At 35.8% G+C, this 15952-nt stretch overlaps 1 protein-coding gene across 1 annotated transcript in view; it reads left to right on the plus strand.

Moving 5' to 3' along the window:
- The window catches only part of VIPR2 (vasoactive intestinal peptide receptor 2), a 64708-nt gene that overhangs the window by 25772 nt on the left and 22984 nt on the right, over positions 1-15952 (plus strand). Inside the window, exon 4 of the mRNA XM_009278695.1 lies at positions 1335-1432. Coding sequence (XP_009276970.1) covers positions 1335-1432 — 98 coding nt within the window. The remainder of the gene's footprint in view (positions 1-1334; positions 1433-15952) is intronic.

Genomic DNA, 15952 nt, shown 5'->3' on the forward strand with positions numbered 1-15952 from the left:
CATCCCTGGAAACATTCAAGGTCAGGTTGGATGGGGCTCTGAGCAACCTGATCTAGTTGAAGATGTCCCTGCCCATGGCAGGGGGGTTGGACGAGATGACCTTTAGAGGTCCCTTCCAACCCAAACTATTCTATGATTCTATGATTCTTGGTCAAAGTTGATCTGTGACACATAAATTTGTTCTTCTGCGGTGAAAAATGGGCATCTTTAAGTCAGTTAAGGACCGGTGGTAAACTCCAAACCAGTCAAAGTTGATCTGTGACACATAAATTTGTTCTTCTGCGGTGAAAAATGGGCATCTTTAAGTCAGTTAAGGACCGGTGGTAAACTCCAAACCAAAGCAGTGTGTTGTTATATATTTCAAGTATCATGGATATAAAAATTGCTGTAAGAAAGGTTAGGGGAAGTTGCTTATGATATAACAATGTAAGAGTAAGTTATAATAATTTTAATGACTATTCTTTATTCTGACATCAGACTCTTCAGTTTTCTCCTATTGAAGCTGTTCCATATTGTATGAACATTAGTTCATCTTAATTAGATTAAGGAGTAGAATCATGTGTTGCCCCCATCTCATCTGCGTGACTTCATCTGGGAAAGAGTCAACTACTTCTCTCAGTTCCAACCAAAAAATCCTTTCTGAAATTAATAGATGTTTAAAATTCCTTTCCAACCATACTTGCACATCTCCTATATGTTCCTTGGACTACATTGTTTCAGTGATTGGTTCAAAGAGTGAGATTCACCATGGATATTTATTTCCTCGTTCTGCAACCTATCACATAATTTGGCCTTTAAAGTGCATTACCAACTTTCCCAACATTTGCTGTAGCAGTAATTCATCACCATAGTATCTAAGAGCTTTTATAACTCTTCGGTAGATCATTTGATATTACCTTCTCAGAAGAGCTTAAATAGGAGGTTAGAACAACTCTCACTTAAATTACTTTTCTATCAGATTACTTTACCTACAAATTATCCCCTTTACAGAGTAAGCTGAAAGACTCCTTCCAGAATACTTTAGATAAAACAGCAAAATATTTCAGGCTTTTGCAGATGTAACAGAAATAGCTGTTATACCAAAGCAGAAGCTTGCCATCACAGCTTGGAATTACTTTTGGTTTTCTTTAGTGCAAAGACAATTCAGAGCAAAAGTAAAAGCCAAAGTAATATGAATGAAGAGCACATGAAAGGAAATGGCTGGGTTGCTCTAACAGGAGTGCTGGGAAATACAGCATGTTAATAGAGAATGACAAAGTTAGGTTGTCTAAAGATTCATTGATGAGGAAACTTTTGAATCTTTCTGATTTAAACTCTCAAATTTTGCTTTACAGGAAATATTAGCAAAAATTGTACGACTAATGGATGGTCAGATATTTTTCCTGACATCTTAAGTACTTGTGGATATAATGACTATGAGGATGATTATAAGGTAGGAAAAATACTTTTTCTATTTAGATGCCAGTGTTCAATACAGCTATCAGACATATTCTGCTTCTAAATAATTCCCATTTTACTCTATCAGAATTAATGGAAATATGTAGTAATTTTTGATAGCATTGATTGCCATATGCTTGGACTGCAAATGTCATAATAAGATAAAATCAGAAATGTAGAATTCAGTAACTGTTTGAAACTCAAGTCTATAAACGGTAATTGCAGTAATACCTCTGTTTTTCTAATATTGCAGTGTTACTGGGCTTATGCGCAGTATGTTTTTCATGGTGTTATTTCTAGGAGTTTCTATTATAACAAATCCTAATACTGTAATAATCTGTTAATAATACATGCACCACTTAATTGCTGGTATGTGTTTAAGTTATAAGTAAAATAGAATGAATTTAGGTCATTGGAATTATTGTAAATTTATATTGGACTTCAAATTGTGTTAGCAATTAGAAGTGGTTCAAAAAGCTATCAAGAGATCTTAAATACAGTATAAATGGAAAAAAAAAATTAGTTCACTTTGCAGATCCTATTTCTTGTTCTTTTGTTGAGAAAAGTACTTTTTCCATCACATTTTACCTATTTTCTATCTGTTTTTCTGCTGAAGCTAACAGCAAGGTTTTGTTTACAAGGATGAGCTCACAGTGTCAGTAAAATTCTTGTTATAATGAACAGATGAAGTCCTCTCATGAATAAAGATACTTGGCTGGTTGGGTTTTTCTGGATTTTAGTATGTGTGGAATAGCTCTAGCAGACCTGTTCTGTCTGGTTTGCAGAGATGTGCTGGCATTCTAGCTAAGACATGCAGTTCTTGCCATCTCTTTCTATATTTAAAAGCCCAACCATTGCTGTAGTTGAAAATAGGTAATAAAGAAAATGGATAGAATATGTTGTTTTCCCAACTTTTCTGAAGACACATTCTAAAACATTGGTATCATCTGACAGCTTGGGGACGCACACACATTACTGCTAAAACAGCCATTTTAAAACACTGTCGTTCAACCCAGACGTTGTCATGTGGAGTGAAAATGGGTCAAGACTTAAAAATTCAAATAAGCAAAAGATAACATTTCAAGTAGTGAGAAGTACTTAATTAGCAGACACTTAAAAATTCAAATAAGCAAAAGATCAAGTAGTGAGAAGTACTTAATTAGCAGATGAACTAGTACTATAGAAAACCAGTTCTTGTTTGACATATTCATTAGTAATTTGAAGGAGAAGAATGAAATGCAAATTGCCTATACTTGCAGGAATGAACGTAGAGAAACTGGAAATAGGAAGTAGTAGCAACATTTACAAAGCCTGGAAAAGAGCAAATAATAAACCAGTGAGGATAAAAATCAGAAAAGAGATGTGGAAAGCAGGTACTGAAAAAATGGTTAACAAAAGTACAATAGATAGATAGAATATCATAGTTATCTAACATAGATAGTATACAGAATAAATGCATAGCATGTTGCAGGGAGGGAAAGGGGAAATGCAAGCACTGATTACATTTCAAGCAACATGAGCTGAGGTCCCTGTCCTTTTTTCTCAAGTACCACTGTCATTGCTCAGGCCATATTCTTTGCCTGAAGATCATAAACTGGTTATTTCAGTGGGATGAGGCAATAATTCTTTTCTAACCTTAAAGTTGACAGGTCAAAAAGGTGATACAGTAGTGGTGGCTTGTCAGAAGATAAGCTGTTCCTGTGCAAATGTTATATATTTTGTAGTTAAAGAAAGGACAAAAACTATCAGAATAAAATCTGAAAAGGGAAACAGGAAAGCATATGTTTAAATCTATCTCTTCATGGGAGACAATACAAAAAATGCAAGTATCATGCAGTTGTGAGATTTCAGGAGGCATTTAAGGTTCTGCATCAGCCAAGTGTTACACAGAAAGATGTTTTCCTTAGCGCTCAGTGGTAGCACCTCAAAACAAAAAATCTTTACTCAGCATAAATCAGTATAGTTCATTTTTATTTGACCTAGAATTTCAACAAAAAGAACTAAAAATTAAATCCTAAGTATTTGCATACGAAATATTTTGGACATAAAAATATCATGCAACAATATGCTTTGCAGGTGATGTGTGAGGTTGCCCTCAAAGTTACAGTAGCTAAGGAGATCATATTTTAGGGAAGGTGGCAAAATACTTTTCTTACGGTAAGTCTTAAATTTTCTTCAGTATGCTTTCTTTGAAGACAATGTTAAAGGAGTAGGTAGAAACTGTCTTTGGTGTCAGTTTGGTGCCTGCATCTTCACTGCTGAATGAATTTCCATTATAGATCCAATTAAATATTTATTCCTGTTTTTTGCTGTCTTTTAGGATATGGACTTGTATCTTTACTTCAAAAGGGACTTACTTCTATACATATTTTATATTTATTTCTATATATATATGCATACACAAAGACATATATATCTCTCCAGACATGCATCTAATTTGGGCAGGTTTGAACATTCTAGAGAAGGTTTAAATGATACAGATTGGTGAGCAAATATTGAACAGGCAATTTATTAATAGGTACCAAATTCTTATGCTGAAAATGTGCTGAAATGAGAAAGCTTATTTAAAAATACTGTAAGCATGTCATCTATTATTTCTCTGCCAAGTTCACTGATACTGTTCAGGTTATGAAAGAGCTTGTCTGCTTCCACAATTTGCTTTTATTTTACTCAGAGTTAAAACGTTCAATTTTTATTCTATGTCAAATGGTATATTAGCAGGTTCTATAAAAAGAAATGATTTGCTTAACATTTTGAAATTAACTATAAGTTTCTGGTACAGCACCCTTAAATAGAATGTTTTATTTAATGTTAGATCTTCTATTAGTATTCTTTAGTGCTCCTGTCTGTATTTATAGGTGACCAATTTGACAAGTATGACAGTGTCTGAACAAACTATCTGTATGTTGTTATCACATCAAATTGTAGATCTAAACCTTTATTATATACTTCCAGTCTCTTTCCTATAAGTAAACTGGTTACTGCTAACCTTCAAGATCAAGTTTTAGATTCACCAGAGGTGTCTTTTTTTTCCTTTTATATTTCTGTTGAGGTCATGGCAGCACAATGGGAAAATGAATAGCTTGATTTGACCATGCTAGAAACTCAGGTCAAGGTGTGCTAACCCAATCCAAGCCTCACCACAATCTTTCCTTTTACATGGACATATTTTGCTATCTTCTATCTAGACTGAACAAGCTAGAGATGTGTCCTAGCTGTCCTCAGAGGGTATTAAACTCTCTGTCAACGTTATTAATATACGGCAAGATGCCTGGTGAATGTAAAGGACTGAAATGTGTCCACTTTACTTAAAGTAATGACTGGGTCAGTGTTGTCTAATCTTAGCGTGAATTGGCCTGAGGTTTATTAGGTCACACAAAAAACAATACATACAAGTTACAGGCTATGTGATTTGAATGCAAAGACAAATTCATGGAGAGAGAGATCCTCAGGGCTGTTAAATGTGGTGATACTGTTGCAGCTTGTGCATGAGTAGAACCATCATCTGTGGAAGAAGTATTCCCCTATTTGGCCAGTTTCCTGAAGCATTCACTCTTAGACTGCTGTCAGAGATAGCATCCTGGGTGTGCTACCCGCTACCCACTACGCAATACAGATACACTACCCAAGACAAGTGGAGTCAAGGCACTGAGGTCAGGACAAACACAAACAAACACTGTCTTGAATGTCTGTAGCTACCTTTAGAAAACAGATGCATTAGTACTGTCTGTGAAGTGGATCATTGCACTGGACTAATGGATTGTTTGTATTGAGTCTAAATTGAATCCTTCCCTCTCAACAAAATGTAATGCAGGGCAGCCATCTACCAGTGCTTTTTCTGCGTGCCTGTAAGTCATGCTATATTTATTTACATTGCATGCTACATTTTTCATTACTTAATGATGCTACTATTATTAAGAGATACTTAAGGCATTACTGGTCTCATCTTTTTTGGGTAATGTTTAGGCTTAAGGTGAATTGAAGGGGAAATGTGTCGGAAAAGGGATATCATTAATTACTTGCATAAAGATTATTAAATGCCATGAGGAATACCAATTTTATTACATATATTTTTAGTAAATTCTATTTTGCTCTGCACCATTTAATAAAGTGTAGAAGTGCCTGATAAGAAAAAAGTAAATTTTCCACAACATGTAATCCATCTTTTTATCTCAGTTTATATTTATTCTCTTGTAAGTAAGTACTACAAGATTTTAGAAATGGCTACTGTGCTGTTGAAGTTCATTTTGCAAAAGGAAAGAACTAGGGTTTTTTATTCCACTTCTATTGGCATTTGCTCATTTCAGTGTTTCTAAAGCACTGAACTCATTTGCTAGGCCCAGTTCTGATTTTACAGTGTTTGTACAGTTTAAGGCTGTCTGATATGTTCTTCTAGTATGAATATTTGGATATTATGGAATGTACTCTGACACGTATCATGAAAATGTAAGACCACAAATTTTAATATACTTGTAAGTAATCATATCTGTGAATACTAGACTCTCTTACATACAGTATATGTAGCCCACAGAATAAACAAAATGAAGAGTCACCTGGGATGATAATGATCATAAATACTTTAGAAGTGATCAATTATATTTTTGGTTAAATGAATAAAGAGGTGTGCATTTTTCTTTTACATTAAGGATGACATCTGGTCAATAGTAAAACTCTTTTGGACAAAGAATCAAGACCTAAACCTTCAGAGCGTTTTGTCCTTCAGCACTGAATTACCTTCTCACCCCTAGAGGTCCTTCCAAACCAAGGCTGAGGTTGAAAGATCCACTGGGTAACTGTCGACTTTGCCCAGGAAGCTTCTGCTCTATGTCTATTCTGTAAATAAACAGAAGACTTCCGTCTCCTGAACTTAGTAGAAATAACATGAAACTAACGTTAAAGGAAACATTAGCAGAAAAAGGTGTCTGTTCTAAGAAAACAAAACACAAGTGTACATAAGAATAGATTTTACAAAAAAGTATTGAAGATAACACTAATTACACAAACTTGTACTAATCCAATTTATTTTTATATGTGTGGGTTTTTGTACTTTTTTAAAACCTGTTAACATTAGGTAGCCACAACAAAAGAGGAAACATCTTAGGATTAGGTCTTTATAGTCTAGAAAGCAGTTACAGATTCTGTAAACATTTCCATAAAATTGTTTGGAAAATCATAAGCCACTGATTTTTGCTGTGCCTAACTACCTATTGAGTTTAGCTTAGTGACTGTAATTTGAATATTTTCCTCAAAACTTTAAAAGGAAACTGTTGGATTTCAGTTTTGGAATCAGTATTGCTCAGATAATCATGTGAATATTTTGCAGAGTCCAGCTGTTCTTACTACTGTTGCAAAAGTACTATTTTTGTTAGACATGCAGAAAATTTCATGTAATTTCAATTTCATAATGGCATTTCAATTGCATATGCATGACTCGAATCAGTTTATGCTTTGAATACAGTTACAAAATCTAAACAGGATTGGATATTTATTCTGTGTTAAAATCTTTTAAAAATATAATTTAGTTTTAACTTCTGTTTTGGTCAATCCATACCTTCTTTGCACTCATTTTACTCCTGCCAATCTTGCAAATTTTTTATTAAGTCCAGAGGTTAAAGCTAAAGTTTAATTGAGAACTGGCTAATTATGTTTCACACAGAATAGTAAATAAGAAATAAGATATGCCTATCTTACATAAAAGATACTGATTTTTATGTGCTGTCAGATGTGGTATTGTTTTGCCTGTTTCTTTTGCAGCAATACAATATAAAGAGTTTGTTTCTAAATTGTACTATGTAAAATACAGAGTAGTGACAAATATTTAATAGCTATAACTAAGTCAGTATTAATCTAAACAAATTTCCTGGTTTTCAACTACCACAACACAATGCAGAATTTAATTCCTGTTCTTTATGGGGGTTGTGTGTATATTTAATAAACATATAATTTCAGAACACCATTTGCCAATTTTTTTGTTGAGTCACTAGGAGTTACAGAGGTCTTACAGGCAAATTAAGACATTTCTATTTATGCTCATACAGGAAATTTAAGTAGCAGTATGATTGCATGTTCTTTGATGCTGGGTCTGATAAAATGCTTCATGCTAATAATCTAAAATTTTTGCTTGTTTTTGAAAATCATAGCACCTGAATTTAAATAATTATAATTTTTGATGTAATGGATTCAAAATGTAGTAGCGTTTGCTTAGCTTTGCAGTAGTTTGAGAAGCAGGGTTAATTTTTGATCAGTAGAAAATTTTCAAACATTTAAGGCTTCTGACCATTATAACACTAGACCAGTAAAATGGTCTGAAAGAAGGAAATGTGCTCATTAGCCACAATTTCAAGTGTAGAATAGAGAATAATTAAAAACCTGTGTTGTATGATAAAATAATTTCAATTGCGTAATTATTTCTTATTTGGTTGTACAAAATTACTATGGTCAGTATTAAGATAATGTCAAAGTACTGTTGGCTGATTAGCTTCAGTCCTGAGTTATACCTCTGTGTAGCTATTTCATGTTTGTTTGGCAGATGAATGGCCAGCAGGTAGATTCAGTCCTGCTGACACTGACACCTATTGTGCTGGACTAAAAGTGCACAGGATTCTTGTTTTGATTTTAGTCAGACTATTCATTGTGTACAGAATGCCAGAAACATTGTTTTAAATAACATGTTTTTTCTGGAGGAAGACAACCTCTTCTATTCTCCCTAGTGGTTAGAAGCGATGGGAGTCATTTTACATCCAGGCTGCCTGACAGTTACTGTCAAGCTCAGAGTACATACCTAGAGGCTAAATTAGAGGCGCAGTTACATCAGTGTGGCTGGACAACTGATGCTTTGTTAGAAACTTCCTGCAGGGTTTCACCTTTTTTTCCTTCATTTAAGATTTCTGAAATCAGATACAAGTAAGATGGGTCCTATTTCAAAAGATTCGACCAGTGGAGTTTTTCTGAAATCAAATCTAGACACATTTTTCAAGATGGTATGAAATGATAAAAAATGAAACAAGTCCAACTTTTTTGTTGGGCATGTTTCAATCGACCCAATGCTGTTTGAACCACAGCTACTTTCTTTATGCCAAAGTACAAAACACTTTCTTGTTACACAGTCTAATGCCTGAAAAATATTTGAAGAAGTATTTTCAATTCTGTAATATCAACACCTGCCATGCAAGTTTGTTTATAGGCGGCAACAATTTTGGTAAGTTTATGCAGTTGAATGCAATTTATGCATCTACATCCACATTTGGAGTTATTAGACAGTAGTCCAGCTCCCAACTTGAATTTTATGATGCCTTCAAAAATTGACAAGGTGAAGGACCTTTCAGCTTTGAATTCTATGAACATAGTGAATATAGCTGGTATAGTTCCATCTACTTCAAGAGGTGACACACAGCTTGTATATAGAGGGCATGACTCTTGGGAGAATGTAAATATAATGGCTCCTGTATTTCTTGCCAGTGCTATAGAATTGGCCATTAGATGCTTTCTAAGGACTGACATCATCTCAGTTGCAAGTTGATAATAGCTAAAACATGAGAGAACTGGAGTAAACGATGTCTCTAGTGGGAATCCTTTATTGCCTTCAGGGGATTTCTGGACCATTCACCATTCCCTTTAGCAGATGCTTTTACTACTGACTTGGGAAATTTAGTCCTTACACATGAAAATAATCTCAGAAATGCTGTTAGATAAATTTATATTGAATTCTGAGACTGCCTGCAAATCCATTTATGCTGCTTTCCCTCTCTTTGAACATTTATGAACAATTTTAAAAAATAATATCCTTCACTTTTTTCTTCGTATGTTATTCTTTTTGTCTGTTTATTCGATGCCTTTGCAAACTGACAGCCTCCAAAGTCGGTTAACTTGGCAGCATGATGGCAGATCATAGTATAGCCAGGCCACTCAAAAGCAGACCCGAAAGGAACAATTTGTCCACTTAACCATGAGCACTGAGGGGTTATGAATTAGATTTAAACTCTCCAGGACATTATTACAGACAGGTCAGTCAAGAACTTTGTGCGGTGTACTTTATTGGTAAAAACAGCAGATAGTATTTTATTCATAAGGGAAGGAGTCCATCAGGCAAAAAAATACCTTTCAGTGATATTGTTCTCTCTCCCTTTACCTATTTGAGTTTAGATTCACATCTCAGGAAATAGGGGGTACAAGTCAAAAAGGCAAATTATATGGTGAGGTATTAAGAGGAGACATAGCTCTAAGACATTGACTGTAAAATAAAAAATGTGTTAGAGAAGGGCTTTTCACTCAATGTTTTATTATTAAAAAACAACAAATTTGAAATGAACATCTTGGTTTTCTTTAACATAATATAAAATCATTCTGCAGTACTGTCTTCTGCAAGATATGCTTTAAGAGAAAACCACAGGATATTTTGAACAAAAATAACATCTGCAATTTACAGCAGCTAGAATTGGAGCTGTGCTCACTACGTGCTCTGTGCTCATTTTAGATCTGGTGAGAATGACAACTCCTTTTGACCAGTGTCTTGCTTTGAATGAATGTAAATTACAACAGAAAAAATTAATTAGAAAGACTAAAGCTCAAACTCTGGCTACACAAAAACTTTAATCAGTTTAACTATGTGGTTTTGAAGTAAGCTGAATTGATGAACATTGTATTCAATTTTATTTAAATTAGGTTTACTTGAATTACCTTAATTTCTAACTGACTTATAAACTATACATCATCTGCATGCATACATAGCTGTAGATACGTATTAAAGCCCCTATCTATTGTGAGAATGGTGCAACACAAGTTTAAAATCCACAATTTTTAGATATTTTCTTGGGAAAACAGTATTTAAAGCATAGCTTAATCAGTAGCTTCTGACACCTGACCATTTAGTAAATTACCCTTCAGAAATGCCTCCTCCCTCACTTCCCTGTAATTTCTCTGTACCAAGCACTACTGGTTTCTTTTTCATTAGTCTTTAGCAACTTTGAGATACATGTTCATTATGTTACGCGCTGGCATCACTAGGACTGTGTGCAGTTATTAGTAATAGTATGATGGCTGCTAATGTAAGGACGCATCACAAAACAGATTTTTTCACAATAAGCAAAAAATATGTGCTTTTGCATGACTAGAATTGCAAGTCAGTTGAATTTCATCTGCCTAGATTGTACAATATACTCATCTGCATTTAATCCAGACAGCCTATGCCTTCTCTACAGTCAAAGGAGATCTAGTCTTTGGAGCCTGGGTGGAAATCATGTCACCCTAATTTCTTTGAATTGCTAAAACCACAATGAAGCACATGAATCATAGTGTAGAAGAGTCTGTTCTTCTCCATTGACTCCCCCCCTCTTGGGAGACAATGACTAATTCTGTTGAGTTGCTTACCTTTTAGAAAGATTATATCCCACTCTTACATGTATTAAGCTAAATGAGTCTTACCTTATTCATTTCACCCAGTTACCAGTAGTTATTTGAAAGGTTTCAAAAGAATATGTTATTTTTTTTTCATGATATTATTACTGAGAAAACAGACTTGTGGTATCAGAAATCCCATGAGAGTTGGACCTCAGTTGGAAAAATTCCAAATAAAAGCAAAACCAAATGCCAGACTTCAAATGTTGGCCTTCAAAACAAGATGGAAAAAAATAATAAAGGAAAAAATCTTAATGGAAATAAAATCAAAGTTTTGTAATGCTTTTACTGCCCGATGGAAAGCTGACCAAATCAGTCCAGCAACGCCTGGGACAGAGTCATGTTGTCTAACTTTAGACATCTGTCATCTGCATCTGCACTAGTGTCTCTAGGTTCCATTCGTATTTAATGAAGAAAAAGTAGGTGTTTTTACTTCACTATCCTTCTAAATTATTTCAGATGCCTGTCTTAGGATGACATGAATAACACTCTGCTGCTTCTATTCATTGATTATAAAGAGAATCTTAATACCTAGCTCAGATGGCCTCATCCCTGCAAAATTCAGTGGCTATTAGTGCATCTGTTTCTTTACTGTACTGTCCTGCACTTTATTCTAACTTGTTTTGAGGAAGTAAACAGGGACTCTGCATTCCTGGGCATGGAAAACATTTACAGGAAGGCAAAATTGCTTATCCTAAAATCAACTTTATAGAGATCTCAAAAAAAATTATTCCACAAAAAATGAAAAAAATACTCAGTTGAATTACATAAACCAGATAAATTTCAGTGTTGTTACTCAGTGTGATGGATTCCAAGAAAAGGGGAAGTAAAAAATATATTGAGTTCAGATTGTTCTTGACATGAAGCAATGAGGAACATATAAGCAGAATCAAGGCTTTCCCATGGGAACATTGGTCTGACTGCAATTTCCCCATAATGACTTCTTGTCCAGAATCATTCCTATAAAAATCTAAAGACTATAGTGACTGTGGCTTGTTAGAGTCTGTAAATCAGTTGATTCTGTGTTCTTAATTTATACAAGTATAATGGGTGTAGGACAGGAATGAGGGGAGGAAAAGAATGTGGGAGCAGTGCAGTTCATTCAGAAATGAAGATGGGCAAAAATATGGAAAAAGTGAGCAAAGGCAATGCAGACTAAACATAGATATACTTGGCACCAAACAATTTACTTATTTCCTAAACAAAAACTTCCAAGGCAAGACAAGAATTAAGGAGAATATACAATCTCTGTCTAGTTCTGGTATGCTTGGGCCTTTTAAAGGATTATTAACATCATAAAAATACAATACATAGATGAGAGAATTATATGATAACACAAGTGGTGACTGTTTTGTAAGCAGTGAACTTGGTGAATTGTAAATAATTGCATCAGAAGAAGTGATCAGAAGGCAAGAGAATTGTTCTTACCCATTCAGAGTAGTAGCCGAATGTGAAACCTTTCACCTTACACGTCAAGTTTTCTTACCTGCTGGGCACTGACTCGGCTGTGTTCAGAACATCAGAGCAGGTGCTGGAACAAATTTCTTGGGTCTCTCAGTCATGTCTGTGCCAACACAGTCAACCACATCAAATTCTTTCCAGTCATTTACATTCACATACTTACTACATATTTTAAAACCTGGAAGGCTGAAATTTAACTTACAAATCAAAATTCCTGAAGTTAGATACTTACTTGAGATGTGGGTGTCTAATTACTAGTGTGTGGAAACAGGGCTTGATGTGATTGCCTAACATAGGTATCTAGTGCCATTTGAGTCGCCACTGCCATTCCAGCAAAGAGGTCCTTTGTCACATCTGCCATGCAGCTGTCTTGGATACCCTACGGCATTTCAAGTAGTACTAGATGACTACATTTACGCTAGCAGGTACGGTTTGTTCATTATGTCAGTGGAACTTGTGTTGACCAAACAGTGATGTCTACTTAAGGGTGAAAGGAATGTCTCTCTTGGCTGCATTTTTTCAGGTCTTGGTTCTGTAATCAGTATCTCTGGCTGTGTAAGGAGGGGAGCTAGTATGTCTGTTGCTATAAAAGTCAGAAAAGTTGGGCAAACTTTCTGGTAATGTAAAATGTTGCAAGTGGGATCTTGGCAGATGAGAACACATCTCTATCCTCTCTTGGTAATAAATTCTCATCCATGATAGCCAGCAAAGCTGTTCTTAGCTCATGTACTGATCTGAAGTCAGCTGGTGCTAAATCTGGCATGTTCATTTCAGTGTAGTGAAATGTTTGTAGCTTCACTTTATTTAGTCTGGCCAGCAAAAAAAGGCAATTTGATAATGAGGTTTTATTGCTTAGATATTTTATAGCTAGAATGATGTTATTCTCTATTTGGTTTTCCTTTATGTATTTGAAAGGAAAGAATGAATATCAATGAGTTGAGGTATTCTATACTGATGAGCCGAAAGCACACTTTTGACTTACTGGGATTTAAGACATTTAAGACATTGAATGTAAAGGTGCTGATACAGCTTAACTGACTCATTATATGTGATAGTAAGACACGTAGTATGTTTGCGTTTGTGTATGTTGTACAGCCTGGATTAGTTACTCAGAACAATAAAGACATATTCCCATAGTACAGTCTTTGAAATCCACTCCCTGCAGTAGATCCAGAAACCCTTTGCATGAATTAATAGTAAAGGATGTTATGACTCATTTTTGAGAAACTAATGTTATATTCAGTGTCACGTAGAAGCCAAGGACTTGAGTAATGAGTTGTCAAAAACGTCAAACGTTCAAGAATAGCTACTTTCTATTGTTGAAAGGAAATGTGCAAGTTGAAATTACTTCTTATAGTTGCTGGACTCTTTGATCTTTCATGTAAATATGGGATAAGTAGTCACTAGCAACAGAATTATATAATCAAAATCGCTAATATCTTTGTTGTAAGCTAAATGTATTTTATTAATTCAAATATTTTTAAGAATCCCTGCATCAAAATAACAATATTTCTAGTACTGTCAGCTTCCTAATAATTCCTGTGTATCATATGTGTGCAGGGTTCTTTACAAGACCTGCAGAAAAAGGGGTTCAAGGCTGTTGTGGATTAAACCCGGCCAGCAGCTCAGCCTCACACACCCACTCACTCACTCCCGCACAGTGGGATGCGGGAGAGAATTGGAAGGGTAAAAGTGAGAAAACTTGTGGGTTGAGATAAAGACAGTTTAATAGGTAAAGCAAAAGCCGCATGTGCAAGCAAAGCAAAACAAGGAATTCATTCACTGCTTCCCATGGGCAGGCAGGTGTTCAGCCATCTCCAGGAAAGCAGGGCTCCATCACATGTAACGGTGCCTTGGGAAGACAAACACCCTAACTCCGAACGTCCCCCTTCCTCCTCCTTCCCCCAGCTGTTATTGCTGAGTACGGTGTCATATGGTATGGGACATCCCTTTGGTCAGCTGGGATCAGCTGTCCCGGCTGTGTCCCCTCCCAACTTCTTGTGCACCCCCAGCCTGCTCGCTGGTGGGGTGGGGTGAGAAGCAGAAAAGGCCTTGACTCTGTGTAAGCACTGCTCAGCGATAGCTAAAACATCCCTGTGTTATCAACACTGTTTTCATCAAAAATCCCATGAGCTGCTACGAAGAAAATCAACTCTATCTCAGCCAAAACCAGTACAAAGGCCTAACCCAAATGTTAGCAGTGAGAAAGTCAGCACAAGGGAGTTTTTGAATGAAGCAAGGAGGTGACAGGAGGAAGTTTAATGTCTAGCCAGAGGGAACTAACCTTAAGTCTGGAGTATAGAGACCATGGTACTTACAGAAAAGTATACAGTTGGGTCAGTTTAGTCATCTGTTTAACAGCAAATGCATGAGTTGGCATGTGTCAAACTCACACACTTCTTGTCTCAGAGTTATTTCTGTTCCTTAGGCAAACCTAAGACTGTCTTTGGAGCAGATCTTACAACCAACTCATAGCAGAAAGGGACCTTACAGCTGCTTTAAGATTTTCTAGCACAATGAGAAACCTGAACAGGAGGGAAGAAGTCATTTCTACTGGGCGCTGTGAAGGGCCAGGACACAATTTACAACAGAAGTCCTGGTTTAAGTGCCTTCCTTTTGAAGGCTATTAACAATACAAATTACAGGAGGCCAGTGGTTACTTTAACATGTTAGGATTTGTTAAACCACTTGGTAGTTCCCAGGATAAGATGATGAGTGGTGTAAAGTTGTCCCTGTGTGCACTCTTACCAGGTGTTGTGTGCAAGGCTTTAGCATACCCGGGGAGACCCCTGTCTCTGCTCTACAGTAATGTGATGTTGAACATCACTGTTACTATTAAAATGGTATCTCTGCTCATCATTTTTTTCCATGAAAGTGAACAGGAAAACTTCCACTCAGTATTTAAACAATGCAGATTCATTGTCATTGCAACTTCTTTTGCAAATGACATTTATCTCCCTCAAATTTACATGGTGGATGTTAAGAATTTTTGATTTAGAGACCATTCAGGCTTCTATTTGTATGCTCAGTAGAAATGTGTTTTAGTGGGGTCTGCAAATGCCAACAAGTTGATAACAAATAGAACATATTGTGGAACTGCTATGCATCATTTCTAAGCTTTACACTATATTTGCAACTCCCAGTGTGCACAAGGTCAGGAAATAAAATTCATTTTCTTCCAGAATACTGATGATGGGGACATGAGGCTGCCAAATTGTTAAGTCATTTATCAGAGCATCCTTTTTCCATGATTTTGCAGAGCAGGTCAGGTTGAATGAATGAAGGAGGGTGCCTAAAGTATTTGCAGTGTTCTTGGTGCCATGGGCTGTTGTAATTGCTGCTGAGAAACTGTTTATCACTCTATTCCTAGAAAATTGCCTGGAGACTGGCTGATGTTCCTTTTGCTATGACAGAAGCCAAATTAAAGGAGCATAGGGGTGCTCTGCAGTGCTTGTCTGTAGGCATAGTTCTTAGAGCTGTCCAAAACCAAGCCAAACTGGGGAGTATAATTCTGCCATTCTTGCAGGGAATTGAAGGGAAGTTCTTCAGAAGTGATTTTATGTGAAATTATGTTAATTTGGAAAAAAAAATTAGAATTATATTTGAAAACAATTTTAGAAACATTGTTTAAGAAACATTGGACTACTAAGAATCCTATTTA

Source organism: Aptenodytes forsteri, unplaced genomic scaffold (assembly GCF_000699145.1).
Source record: "Aptenodytes forsteri isolate BGI_AS27 unplaced genomic scaffold, ASM69914v1 Scaffold257, whole genome shotgun sequence".
NCBI lineage: Eukaryota > Metazoa > Chordata > Aves > Sphenisciformes > Spheniscidae > Aptenodytes > Aptenodytes forsteri.